The sequence below is a fragment of the Salvia miltiorrhiza genome, chromosome 4, assembly GCF_028751815.1.
Source record: "Salvia miltiorrhiza cultivar Shanhuang (shh) chromosome 4, IMPLAD_Smil_shh, whole genome shotgun sequence".
Lineage (NCBI taxonomy): Eukaryota > Viridiplantae > Streptophyta > Magnoliopsida > Lamiales > Lamiaceae > Salvia > Salvia miltiorrhiza.
Genome location: NC_080390.1, coordinates 52,347,102 through 52,361,987, shown reverse-complemented (window position 1 = coordinate 52,361,987; position 14,886 = coordinate 52,347,102). Strand labels below are relative to the sequence as shown.

Here is a 14,886-nt window from a genome sequence, read left to right as displayed (position 1 = left end):
TCGGTTTATTTTTTAGTTACAAGTGACAATCATACTCTCATGCAATTCAAAAAATTATCATATCATGGAAATGTCAAGTCGATTCATTAATTCATTGAATCAACAAAAGACTACCATCTCCATCAACCAAAATCAAACAGAGGTGAAATTATGATAAAAAGAAATATAAATATTATTAAAATAGTAAATATACTTAGATAATTTAAAATAGATTAAGATAATTTTCCTCAATCTTCATCCATAGAAATGGACAAAACCTAAGATGATAAAGAGTAACCATCCCATTTCGTCATTTTCATGAGTAAATGACATTTCAGGTTGTTGGTAAAATAATCGTTCTTAACAAATAAATAAGTAAAAAGCACAAAAAGATAGGTGGAAGCCTGCATTAATGTTTAATAAGACTTGTTAAAATTGTAAAATACAAAATTTGAAGGGTGAGAGGCAGTTGGGGGTCGTATACCAAATCCTATTTGCTATTACCAGGAATAAGACACGCGAGCCGCACGCGCTCTGATAAGTCAAAAACGCTTAATGTAAACTTCCGAATTTACCCCTCTGCCTATCTTCTCTCTCCAAAGTCCAACCAACAATAAACAACCTCTCCCCCTATCTCTCTCTTCTCTCTCTCTCTAAAAATCAGCTATCAGATTTTCGCGAAACACGAAGCAAAATCAAAATCAAAAAATAAACTCCGAAACACAAAAACAAATACTGGGCAGAGAATAATACATCACCGAAACGGATAGGGTTTCAAATCCTCCCCCAATCATAATTTCCTTTCCCTCAATCTCCCAATTCCACCGGGAGATTGATTTCCCCTTCAGATCAGAATTTGTTGCAGAGAAACACCTTTGCCTTTCCGGAGAATATCATTCTCACTATTAGCGGCCTCCCGGGAAAATTCCAGGTTCGTTTTTTCTCACGTAATTCAGGAAATATCTCTTTTCTGCAGGAGAAAATGTCGTACGCCTTTGTTTATGCGTTTTCTCGGTCATGTGTTTGCAGGGAATTTGGGCGATTGAATTACTTATATCCGGAACCATTGGTTTCTTATGTCTAGATTGAGGAATAGAGGGGAAAATTCATGCATAATTTGAAGGGAAGTTTATTAATATATATACGGGTGGAGGAGTTGGAGCTTTTGAATTCTGAATTTATTGAGAATTTTATTTTATAGTTCTTCGTGTTAAAAACATTGATAGTTGGGGTAAAATTGTGAGTTTCTGGGTCTTGAGTTGCGTTGGATGTGTATTGACTGATCCATGGAGCTAGATGATTCGCTCCAATCGATGAGCCATGTCCAGTGTTGTGACTGTGGGTGCAGCTGTTCAATGACGAACACGGCCTCATCTGAGGCGTGTCTCCGGTCTGTCAAGCGTAAATATGATGATGTCAAGGAAGAAAACAAATTTACTGTCCCGGGACTTGTTGTACCGCAAAATGCCCGCGTGGAGGTAGAAAATGAATGTATGGCACTGCGTGAAACAGTCAGCAGTCAGCAGCAGACTATCCAGGATCTCATTATGGAATTGGAAGAGGAGAGAAATGCATCTTCTTCTGCTGCAAACGAGGCCATGTCTATGATTCTGAGGCTGCAGAGGGAGAAGGCAGAGGTTCATATGGAGGCAAGGCAGTTTAAGAGGTTTGCGGAGGGGAAAATGGCGCATGATCAGCAAGAGGCATTGGCACTAGAGGATTTGTTGTATAAGAGGGAACAGACCATTCATTCTCTTACCTGTGAGGTTCAGGCCTATAAACACAGGATGATGAGTTTTGGTCTCACGGAGTCCGAAGCCGATGGAGAAAAGGTCGCAAGCCAAAACACAAGCATGACAGAGAATCTTGAAGGACAATATGAGTTTCCTGCATATGAGATGTACCCGCCTCTCAAATGCAATATAAATGAATCCCAGGCATATCCAGATGGGGATGATGAAACTGCCGACATTGAGAAATATCCATTTGGGGAAACCCCACGTTCTCGGTATGAGCTGAAGGATTTCGAGTACAGGCTCAATGAATTGGAGCAAAGTCCTAGAACCATTGAGCCTGATTTGGAATACTTTGGCACGAAAAATATGCTTGAAAAGGTAACTGTTGGTCAATCTCCAAGGCGGCCTAAGCATCTTAGGAAGTTATCTACTGATAGCTCAAATTCACAATTTTCAATGATTAAAGAAATGGGTCAAGATTTTGCCACAGATTCCCCAAAATGTGGTGGCAGTTTCAAGAAGACAGTATTTTCCCATTTGGATTTGAACCCTAATTTCAGGAAAGTGGACAATGCATCTGAAGTTGGAGATGACGTAAATGACAGAGTTTACACAATAGATTCCATTCATCAAGGATCTGCAGTTAATGGTGTCATGGATCATAAGGCTTCTGTTGGCTCCTTATATGATGACTATACAAAAAGTCCTAGGGAGTCACTAGAACATTCTGATGTTATGGACCTAGAGATGCAGAAGCTGTATGCAAGGCTTCAGGCTCTTGAAGCTGATAGAGAATCAATGAGGCAGGCTCTTATATCTGTTGGGACTGATAAAGCACAACTGGTATTGTTGAAAGAGATAGCTGAGAACTTGTGCAAAGAAATGGCACCAGCAAAACCAATGCCTATCCAGAAGAAGCCAGCAACTAAGAGTTTAAGCTTCATTTCCTTATTCAAGGTAATGATAGTGGTAAATACTTGAATTATTTCCATTCCAATTGTATCTGAACACATGAAAGATATATCTTTCCTGTTATTGTTGTGCTGCATTATCTGAAATCACACTTCGGATCAAACAAACATTAGTATCTGCACAAACTTGGTTAATCTCTGTGGTTATGCAACTAACCTTCAACAACCTCGCACTATATAGCCCTGTACTGGCCTTGTGGTTCAGACAAGTGAAAGTGCAGCCTCAGTTTATGATTGCAAGAACAGTTTTGATTCTGAGCTTCTTTTAGTAGATATGACACCTACCATTAAGATCTACGATTCCAGATTTGGCAGCATCATGATACTATGTAGTTTATGTTGTTATTGACTTCTTCCAACTTTTATTTTTTGCCATGTTCGCTCGCACTTGAGATCATCTTCTGGCTGCCAGTCTATCACTGCAAGTATATTATTCTCCTTCCTATAGTCCAAATAAATGGCACTTATGCTCTCAGAAGTCTAGTAAACAGATCCATTGTTGTTTAAGAATCCTGTAATTGCTTCCATCTGAAGTTTTTTATTTTCATGACTGGTCACATGTGGAAGCTCTTTGTTAAACCTCTAATTGCAGGACTTTATTTTGAGCTACATCCATAGATCTTGTAAATAAATTTTTCATAAATGCTGACGATGTATTTCTCTTTGTTCAGTGGGTTGTATCTTTTGTTTTCTGGAGAAGGAAAGCACGCAGAAGCAGGTAAGATACAATACCATGAAAACGTGTGACTAACTTGTGGAGATTATTGAATATCAGAAATTTTTGCTCTATACTCTTTGAGTCTTTTCTGCTGTTTTTGATAGAGCATCCTTAGCCCATTGATATTGTATAGTCACTTCGATAAGCTCCATTTTTGCCTGCATGTCTTAGTTATAGTAATAACGTAATATTGTCTACGATATCAGAGTGCTGGAGCCTCTGCCAAATAAAATTCTTAATAGTAGCTATCCTCAAAAGTAATAACAGATTATAAGTGTTAACCTCATTGAAGGAAGAGCTAGTAATTAGTAAAAGTAGTGGAGGATATGCAGATCACTTATTGATTGGGATAGGAGACGGATCAGTTTGCAGATAAACATTTTTCGTGAGAATCAGGGAGCAAAATAATGGAAGATATTAAACATCAGAGGAGTGGAAATCAGTCAGATTGATTCTCTGGATAGCACAATATCTTTAATGCAGTTAGAAATTGTATGATTTTTACCATTATGAACTCATATTTCTTTTTGTGAGTGTCTCAGGTACATGTTTGGGAAGTCTGCCAAAAATGAGGGTTTGCTAATGCTTTTAGACCGAGGTCCTCGTGTCGGACAGCGCAGGGTTGTGTCAACAGTAAACCTACGAAACTGAGACTGATTGGTCTTTGTTCCATATCCCTGAAGCCTGTTATCACCTGTTTGGATGCTGAGTGGTTTAAAGCTTTTCTGGTGTTTGGATTGTGCGTGAAGGTTTTTCTTGTGGATATCTTGCTAAGGGGATTGGTCGCGTTACTTCAACTGTGGCATAGCATACATCTAGAACACATCCATTTGTCGATATAGGAGATATTATATTCTTTTCGGTTTATCAGCCAATTTGGGAATTGGGTTTGTGCAAATTTAGTCCTAAATGTGCCCCTCTTAGATAGTTCTCTGCTGTATATTGCCAATGTCTCTTGTGGTTTTCTTTTCCTTTTACTTCACACGTTAATGTTGATTTGTTATTTTTCTTGTACCCCAATTGTCATATATACCCATTTTTGTTTTTCCTTGGGACGCACATTGAGCAACCTCTGCTCTCTCCTTGTGCAAGTTTTGATTTATAATACGGCCTTCATCATATGCGTCACCACTAGTACTGTTCAGTATGTGGACCAACACAACTAATCTATTTGTTTCAATCAAAATTAAAGACAAGATTTTTTTTTAAATAAAGTGATGCCGCTTAATATTGTGGATGTAATATAAAAACTACCCGCCCTTGTGGATTATCAGTCGCTTTGAATTTGGTCAGATTTTTTTGAAGTGACGTACACGGAATCGATCACCTATCCACCATAGGCAAATATAATTCCACTGTAGATAAATATAATGTGCTTATCACTGATGTGGTAATTTTAATTTGGAAAGAGAATTAACATATCTTACTCTAATTAAAATTGTCTTACTCTAATTAAGATTGTCACATCAGTGGGAAAATATAATGTGCTTATCATTGATGTGGTAATTTTAATTTGGAAAGAGAATTAGCATATCTTACTCTAATTAAGATTGTCACATCAGTGGTGAGCACATTCTGCTTCTCTAATTAAAATTATCACATCAGTGGTAGGCACATTATGCTTGCCTACGGTGGATAGGTGATCGTTTCTGGTAACTTACATTCACAAGGATGGGTAATTTCTACAGCTATATCCACAGTATTAGGCAGCACCACTTTATTTATTTTTTTAAATATTGTCTTTAATTTTAATCGAAACAAATAGGTTACTATTTTTTTTTTCCGAGAATAAACGGGAGCTTATATTTAATCACGAGACGCAATACTTGAGAGCCAAGCAGGTAAGCTCTACTTCCAGATAATTACACCAAAAGAAGACGCGGTGAAGTTCGCCAAACAATGTGCTGCCCGATTAGCTTCTCTACGGACATGACAAAAATCTAGAACAATGTGATCTTTCGCATGATTGAAAACTTCAAAAATCTTCAGGAACCACACCTTCAACGGACTGATATCATTCTCCAAACAAAACTCGATTTCGAGCATCATTGCATGAAGCTCGTCCATTAAAACATACGTTTACTTTGATGGAAAATGAGAGAAAAAATATATTTTCACTCATTTTCATATGTTTATTATAATGAAAAATTTTCTCGAGACATGGTGAATATTTTTTTCTAGCAGTTTTTTTTCACTCATTTTTTTAATGTCGGATAATATTATTTTATGTTAGGAGTGTAAAAATATTATCCAAAACATCTGATAAAATAAAGAGAAAAATATAATATTTTCTTATTTTTTTATTCATCATTTTTCAATGAAATTTTTATCACCAAAGCAAACGCATTCTTAGTGGGAAAACTTGTAAAGCTTATGTATTTTTAAAACTAATTTATGAGAATCGCCCCAAAATATGTCTAATACAGTACGTTTGTTTAACCTCTACTGACGTGGGATTAGTACTAGTGTAAAATCCTTTTAAGGGTTGGTTGCGTTTCCTCCCTCCGCCTCCAGCCCAGCAAATACTCTCCGGCGGTTTCAACCGCCGCCGACGCTGCCGTTGTTCAAAATGCTTAGCTCCAAAAATCTATGGCTCAAGTCTAGATCGAAGAAATCGAAACAATCCCGTCTAACCCATTCCAAGAGGCCGAACTCAATCAGAAAGAAACCAAAACTTGAATTAAAAAATCAAGCAACAGCCTTGGCACCAACAGAAGACGAAGAATACGAGCAAACTGAAGAAGGTATATTCAGCTTGAAAAACTCGGCTCAATCCCACTCACACGGCGTCCAACCATTGGGTAATCTCTACTTCAGCTCCTCGTCCATCAACTCAAGGAACACAGGCCTAGGTAATCTCCAAATCCTCACAGATGAGCTCGTTCTTGAGATTCTTGCATTTCTCAGTGGGGCCCAATTGGGGGTTTTATCAACTGTGAGCAAATCTTTCTATGTTTTCTGCAATCAAGAGCCTCTTTGGAGGAATCTTGTGCTGGATACTTGTCAAAATGGATTCTTGTACAATGGGACTTGGAAAAACACTTTTGTTAGTGCTTATAGATGCTCGTTCATGATTGTCAGCAGTGGGGTTAGAATTAGGGACTTTTATTCTGATTACTTGTTTCAGAGTTGGCTGTGTGCTAATCTTGAGATGAAATCTGAGTGGCTTGAGAGGGATAACATAGTGAGGAGAAGGGGAATTTCTGTTGATGAATTTATATCGAGCTTTGAGGAGCCGAATAAGCCGGTGTTGTTGGAAGGTTGTCTGGGGAAATGGCCTGCAATGAAGAAATGGGATAGAGAGTATCTGGTTGAAGTTTGTGGTGATACTGAGTTCTCGGTTGGGCCGGTGCAGATGAAGCTCGAGGACTACTTTAGGTACTCAGATCAAGTGAAGGAGGAACGGCCATTGTATCTCTTCGACCCTAAGTTTGGTGAGAAAGTTCCTCAGTTGGGGATGGATTATGAGGTTCCTGAGTATTTCAGTGAGGATCTTTTTAGTGTTTTGGGAAGTGAGAGGCCGGACTATAGATGGATTATAATAGGGCCGGCAGGGTCTGGATCGTCTTTCCACATTGATCCTAACTCGACCTCTGCTTGGAACGCAGTGGTAAGAGGTTCCAAGAAGTGGGTGCTGTTTCCTCCTGATGTGGTGCCTCCTGGGGTGCATCCGAGCCCGGATGGTGCAGAGGTTGCTTGCCCTGTTTCCATAATTGAGTGGTTTATGAACTTCTACAATGCTACGAAAACTTGGGCAAAGAGGCCCGTTGAATGCATTTGTAAAGCAGGAGAAGTCATATTTGTGCCAAATGGATGGTGGCATCTGGTTATTAACCTCCAAGATTCTGTGGCCATCACACAAAATTTTGCTAGCAGGTATAATTTCTCTCCATTGTGCTCTCCACTTCCTTTGTTTTTGTTGCTACACCAATCCATGCTTCCATATACTCTCTCTTGGTCTAGCTTGTAGTATTAGTTGATGTTCTTAACAATGTAAACGTATCATTTCGGTTATAGACTTTCATATGTCGTCGTCCTGTATAAGTCTTATAAGAGTATCTTTAAAATCTTTCATGCTGCTACTTCACTGAACATGCCATGCTTTCTTTAAGAGGGCAGTAACATAAAATTATTTGGAGGTATTAGATATATTAAACCAATAAAACTTTTGGGGTTCACCAACCCCAGTTAGTCTCTAGTTTGGGTTTATGTTTATTAATCACAATTAGGATTTGATTAGGACAGATGAACCGGTGTGTGCCTCATCCTATAGTGAAGTTCACTGTAGAAAGACCTCCACCAAATTCCCAATCCCACATTTTTATTTTTCTCCCATGGAAGAATATAAAAGAATTAGTTGGAAAATGCATGAATAGGTTTCATAATAGGCACATTTTGCTCATCTACACTCTTCGTGGCGTAGAGCTAATAATTTGCTGGATCATGGCAAGTAGTAATAAAATTTAGGAAGGTGAAATATGATGAAAAAGTTGTGGTGTTGATAATTCAAGTTAGTGAGGGAGAGAGAATATAATGATGTTGAACTTTCTGTGTAGTAGTTCCAGCATCATCTTGGTTAAGCTGCAAAAACTGAAGATTAATGTTGTATTATTGCAGGAGGAATTTATTGAACGTTTTAGATTTTCTAAAGAGGCCTAATGCAAGCACTCTTGTGTCGGGCACGAGAGATAGAGTTAATTTGCACGAGAAATTCAAGAATGCTATCGAAAGGGCGCTGCCGGGAACCATAGATGAGCTGAAACTGAAAGCAGAGGAGAAGTCGAAGAAACTTTCTTTCTGGGAGTCTGTTGCTGATTCCAAGGTGGGTGCCTTCAAGTTCTCCTTTTAAAAGGAGTTTATTTCTTTCCTTGCAAGCATAGGCGTATCCTTGCATCTTCATTTCATTTATGAAAACCAGTTTTGTTGAGAGATTAAACATTGATTTCATCTCATGATAGTCACCTCACATTCACTATTTATTCATTTCGCTCACTAATTTTGGTTGCTTATTGTAACAACTTCAAGTGACAGTAATATTGTGTGTTAATTACCAATCGCCGGAAAAGCGAGAACAGAAATTGGTTGTAGGATTATAAATTTAACCACAATCTCTCTCCACAAGTATTGTTATAGTTGATTAATATTCTTTCTATATCAGCTGAGTCTCGAAAAAAAAATATACTCCCTCTGTCTCCCTGAAATATTTCTCATGGAGTCGGCACAGATTTTAATGTGATGGAGAAAGGGTCTCACAAATTAGAAAAACAATAATATTATTATTTGGATAAAATATATTCGGACAAAAAATAGTTAAATATATTAAAAATTTGATTTAAAATAAAAAAAGATTTAATTAGTTTTATAGTTTTATCCATATTGTAAATTTTGAATAATTTTTATATTATTATTTTTGTAAGTACAAAATTTACAAAAAAATAATAAAAACAATAAAAGTAAAAAAAAAATATTAAAAAAAACTACAATGTGGAGAAAATAATAAAATTAACTAAATTATTTTTAAATTTAATCCAAAATTATTAAATAAATTAATTTTTCAAAATACTTGTTCAGACATATTTTGTCCAAATAACACTATTCTTAGACAAAGTAATAATATAAAAAGTAATGATATTAACTAATGGATCAATTAAAATGAATTGTGGTGAGTCCATTTGTGTTAATTGGTGTAAATATTTAAGAAATTGTAAGGATAATAGTTAGTGAAATTGTTTCAAAAAATAGATTATGATGTTTTGGGGACAAACAAAAATAAAAATAAGGACAGAGGTAGTACTAATTTCTTAAAACTCACACATATATTTAAAACCTCTTATGAATATTTCTATTTATATCACGTGTTCTTGAATTTGATTAAGGGTTAAAGTACATATTCACCCCTGAAGTCGACACCCCTAGAGCATTGGGCTCCCCAGACTCGGTCGTGGCGCGTTGACCTCCCTGAACTCTCGGAAAAAGGGTGCAAATTTGCACCCTTTTTCCGAGAGTTCAGGGAGGTCAACGCGCCACGACCGAGTCTGGGGAGCCCAATGCTCTAGGGGTGTCGACTTCAGGGGTGAATATGTACTTTAACCCTTTGATTAAACATTTAAACCTGCAAAGTTTCATATGGTCGTATAAATCTAAATTAAACCCTAGGATCAGTAAAAGAAAAAAAAAATGAAAACCTAATTACAACCCCCTAAGAGCACTCCCAGCAGAAATCCCAAAATTATGCTCCTATATTTCTTCCTAAAGCTTCCCTATTTAATTTTAGGATCTCGATTTTATAAATGCATATACCAGATCTCCTAATTTCTACATAAAAACAATAATTATATGTGAGCCCTACTAATTAAAAGCTTAAAATAAATTTAGGGTGGGTGTAAATTTAAGATTGAATTTAGGTAGGTGTAAAATTTTTTGTGGGCCCCATCTAATTTAGGGGATCTGCTTGATGCATTTTTTATCTCATTTTCAATTGTTTTAGCCTAAATTTAGAGTTAATGATACATTTAGGTGATCTGCTAGTCCACTACACACAGCTTAATTTTACACTTGTAAATTTTGCTATTCGTCGGAAATTTGTGGCATCACCCCAGAATATAGACAACTAGTATTCTAAAAGAAAACATAAAAGAATTCAAGTGAATTAGTAAAATAACGTATAAAAGTAAAGGGGTTAATTACAATTTGTAATCGAATTTTCAACAAATTTCGGTTTATAATCTCAACTTTAATTTATTGTTTATATAGGCTGAACTTCGAGAAATTATTTAATTATAACAACAATTGCACCAAAATTATGTTAATAGTCTATTTTTTATCATAATTACAACTAAAATGATGATTAATTGCCACAAAACTAGAGCCTAATGTACTCTATACGAAGAGAGGTTTCCAACGGTATGTAGCACATCGTCATCGGACCACCGGTGTAGTTGGAATCGCATTTGAAAGAATGTTTCAGACGCGATTCCGATTACAGCGGTGGTCCGATGATGATGATCTACCTATCGTTGAAAATCTCCTTTAGTATAGAATACATTAGGCTCTGATTTCGTGACAATCAGTCATTGTTTTATGTGTAATTTTGATAAATAAGAGCTATTGTCATAGTTTTGATGTGATTGTGGCTATAATTAAACAATTTCTCAAAGTTCAGACTATATAAAAAATAAATCAAAGTTGAGACTATAAATCGAAATTTGCTTAAAGATAAGGCTATAAACTATAATTAACTCAAAGTAAAAACTTAAATATAAATTCTTCCTCCACAAAAAAAAAATTTCTTGCTTCCGTCCATGATGACTAGAGCGCCATCTGCCGAAAATTTCTGCGCTTTGGGAGAGAATAGATGAGTAGTAGGAAGGAGAATATGTTAGCAAGGGTATTTTGGTCAAAAACACTCAATTCGTCCCTGATATCATTTTCACTTTGTGAACGTCACGAATTTTAAGAAAATGATGAATAATAGTGGATATTATTGTGAGTGGAGTTTGAGTCTCATTGTTATTGTGAGTAAAGTTTGTGAACTCTACTGCTATAAATGAAAATAGAAATAATATCGCGTGGACGAACTAAAATGATAAAAATGAAAACGATACGACGGACGTAAAAAGTATAATTTATAGAGTACTATGTTTTAAATTGATGGGTAATTTTGACTTTCACAATTCAACGTGGATAAAAATTGTTTTGCCTATGAGTCTATGACCCTCAAAAAAAAAAAATTTGTTTTGCCTATATATTATCAACGACAACCTAGCTTAATTAGCAGAAACCTATTGGATTTCATCAAATTCATTATATCATCTATTCTATTATTGTAATATTCCATCCGTCTATACTATTTTTTTTTTTGTTGAAACGTCCATAAAAATTAGTCATTTTTCATTTTTGAAAATTTCTATCACATACTGAATTTTTTTCTGCACTCACGATACAATTAACTATCATTAATAATACTGCTTAGTGAGATCATTTCTCTGCTTGTAATATACTAACCATGTATACTATATTAAAAAGGGAGCTTTCAATTTGAAATCAATTTTAAATTAATTTCAAAATTGAATGGCAATTTTGTAGTTATAATAAAATTGAAGATTTATGCTTAAACTATATATTTTTCTTTTTATTTTCATATTCTTTAATAATTTACATTTCTTTCCAAAATTGTGAATTTCGATTATAATTGAATTAATATTAATTTTATATAAATATAAAAATTAAAAATATTTTCCTGTGCATTGCACGGGATGCAATTGCTAATTTTTATTAAAACATGTGTCGTCATTTTTTAGTATAATTTTTTGTGGACGGAGGGAGTAAAATATAAATATTCTATTATAAATCAATCTCAAATTAATTGTAAAATTTGTGATTAGAATAAAAGTAAAATTTTATTTATATGCTCTCTCTCTCTCTCTCCTATATTAAAATATTTGTATTATATATTACATTATTCAGTAGGATATATTTGAATTATATAATAATGACTTTTGTTATAATTATAATTTGTTGTAGTGATTCAATTATTGAAGTCATATCTAAGTGCAGAACACTAGTATATGATATATAGAAAATAAAGTAATTATGTTTAGTTGCGTAGGAATCCACTCCTATTTGTTTCATAAATGAAATGAGGGCCATTTCTGTAAATCATATCCATGACCTACACTTGTGTGGACGTAATTCAATTCATGTACGTCCAATTTGTTGCACGACAATTTTCACGCCTCACTCTCTTCTCTTTCACATCGCCCTATTTTTCCTAATTCTTAGCTAACAGACATTTCCCCCCTTTTTAATTTATTTTGTCCTCTTTTATCTTTTTATTTCATTTTCATTACTACATCATATCGATCCATATATTTTGTAAAAAGGACGTACACCAAGTTATTATAAAGATGTTTTTTGTTCATTTGCTTATTAATTTCTTTTTTTTTTTTTCAATTTTAACTCTCTAGCTGTCACATAAGATAAGGATAGTGGGTTTGAATTGTTGGAAAACTGATAATAATGTAGATACGTTAATTCAAATGGAGAAGTTAATCAGTATACGTGGTATCTGAATGATTGGATGAAATGATCACTAATCACGCACTATTATGGCTGTCTAAATGGTTATCAGGTTTTGGGTATCCAATTAACCGAACCGAAATTTCCGGGTTTGTGTATCCAATAACCGAAAATTTCGGGTAATGGATCGGTTTCGATTATTGTTTTTTTGAAAATTTCGGTTATCGGTTAACCCGAAAAACCGATCGGGTTAACCGAATAACCGAAAATTATTTTATTAATTATTTAATATATATATTATCAATATAATATATATTTATTATATATATATATTATATATAATATATTTGTAAATTTACATATATATTATATATTAACAAATATATTATAAATTTGTAAATTTATAATATATATTGGTAAATTTACAAATATATTATATTTGTAAATTTACAAATAATTTACATATATATTATAATATATTTACAAATATATTATATATTTGTAAATATATATTATATATTTGTAAATTATTTAATATATATATTATATATTTGTAAATATATATTATATATTTGTAATTTCTTTTAGAGTAGATAGAGCAAAAATTATTTGAATTTCATTTTTTAAATGGGTATTTCGGATACCCAAATAACCCAATTGGTTAACCGAAGCGGGTATTGGGTAACCGAACTTCTAAAACGGTTCGGGAACGGTTATTAAAATTTGGCAATTTCGGATTCGGGTAACCGAAAATTCGGGTACGGGTAACCGAACCCGAACCGATCGACAGCCCTACGCACTATGATTGGTTATGACTTTTAAATTACTTTAACATTGCATGTGGATTTGTGCCATAGGTCGATGATAAGTGATTTCGGTAGTTGAATATAAAATACTACTAACATTGTTGCTTTTTTCTTTGAAATCTTATTTGTTTGGAAATGAATTACTTAAGAAAACGTGTAAATAAAATAAACGAAAATGTTTTCTTTAGAAGGAAGAAGGAAAATTCTAACGTTATTTAATTATATTTGCATGTGAACTAATTGTACATATATAAACTTATGCTATATTTTCTTCGATATAATGCACTCAAAACTCGCACACCGATAGTTGGCCTTTCTAATATTTTTCCTCTGGTTATTTAATTGTTTTCATTTTTAAAAAAGCAAAATAGAACCTGCGGTCCATATAAAAGTCATGAATTCCGTTCCACTAAAAGTGACTTGTATTTCATTTTAGACCGTCTTATTATAAGTGATCTATTTATATAAATAGAAAATTGTAACCCTTAAAAAAATGTAGGCCCTATCACTTTCAACCAATCTGCACATTCTCCTTAATTCTCATGACGAAAAGTTTTGAATCATTTACAGTGGAACAGAGGGAATAAATTATATTTTTCTGAATTTATTATTTTTCATAACAAATTCATAATATATATATATATATATATATATATATATATATATATAAAACATATATATATAAGGGAAAATTGCACCTAAATACACAAACTTTGCCAAAAATTCATATTTGACGCGAAGTTAGGATTTTACATTTTAATACACCAACTTTCATTGTTGTCCAAATTTGACACGACTTTCTTAAAAATTCAAAAAACAACCCATTTTTGTAAATAATTATACAAAGACCCACTTATATTATAATTTGGGACATTTAAACCAAAACAAGATATTTCCTTATGATGTTTTCTTTTAAACCATTTTAGGCGCGGATCAAAGATTAAAAGAAAACATCATAAGGAAATATCTTGTTTTGGTTTAAATGTCCCAAATAATAACATAAGTGGGTCTTTGTATAATTATTTACAAAAAGAGGTTGTTTTTTAAATTTTTAAGAATTAAGTCGTGTCAAATTTGGACAACAACGAAAGTTGGTGTATTAAAATGTAAAAAAATTCTAACTTCGCGTCAAATATGAATTTTTGGCAAAATTTGTGTATTTTCACGCAATTATCCCTAGACGAAATTAAGTTGATCATTTCGTGTTGACTTGTGTAATGCTAACGTCCTTTTTTGTGAGAAAAAAGTGGAAATGCTAAATAAACTGATCATTTCACGTTGGTAAATATATATGCACATGTACTCCCTCAAATAATAATAATATTAATAATAATAATATGCACATGTACTTGAGATCATGCAAGTACGTGTGCTTGAACGCCTCATCAAATATATAAAAACTACCACATGCAACAATCTGTATTTATTTATTTTTTTGCTTTTTTAAAAGGCCATGTAACAATCTTGAATTATTGATATATATCGCTTAATCTTATCAAACGTTTAAATTGACTCAAACTTTATGGATATACAAATGCAAACTCGCCTTATGTCCAATTCATCTTAGAAAAGCGTTACTTGAATAGACAACAAAGTAAATTAATAATGAAAACAGAATCATGTATTACTCGTACAAATACTCATCGAGAATAAATGGA

General features: G+C 33.8%; 2 protein-coding genes across 2 annotated transcripts; both read left to right on the top strand.

The window, feature by feature from the left end:
* The first annotated feature begins 565 nt into the window (after positions 1-565).
* LOC131020472 (myosin-binding protein 7) lies at positions 566-4,418 on the top strand. The gene is made up of 4 exons (XM_057949294.1): positions 566-910; positions 1,009-2,672; positions 3,358-3,404; positions 3,947-4,418. Exons 2-4 carry the CDS (start codon positions 1,266-1,268, stop codon positions 4,053-4,055), a joined length of 1,563 nt encoding a protein of 520 aa, XP_057805277.1. The 5' UTR covers positions 566-910; positions 1,009-1,265; the 3' UTR covers positions 4,056-4,418.
* Positions 4,419-5,825: 1,407 nt separating this feature from the next.
* LOC131020471 (arginine-specific demethylase JMJ22) lies at positions 5,826-8,383 on the top strand. Its single transcript, XM_057949293.1, has 2 exons — positions 5,826-7,280; positions 8,022-8,383. Exons 1-2 carry the CDS (start codon positions 5,974-5,976, stop codon positions 8,251-8,253), a joined length of 1,539 nt encoding a protein of 512 aa, XP_057805276.1. The 5' UTR covers positions 5,826-5,973; the 3' UTR covers positions 8,254-8,383.
* Positions 8,384-14,886: the final 6,503 nt, after the last annotated feature.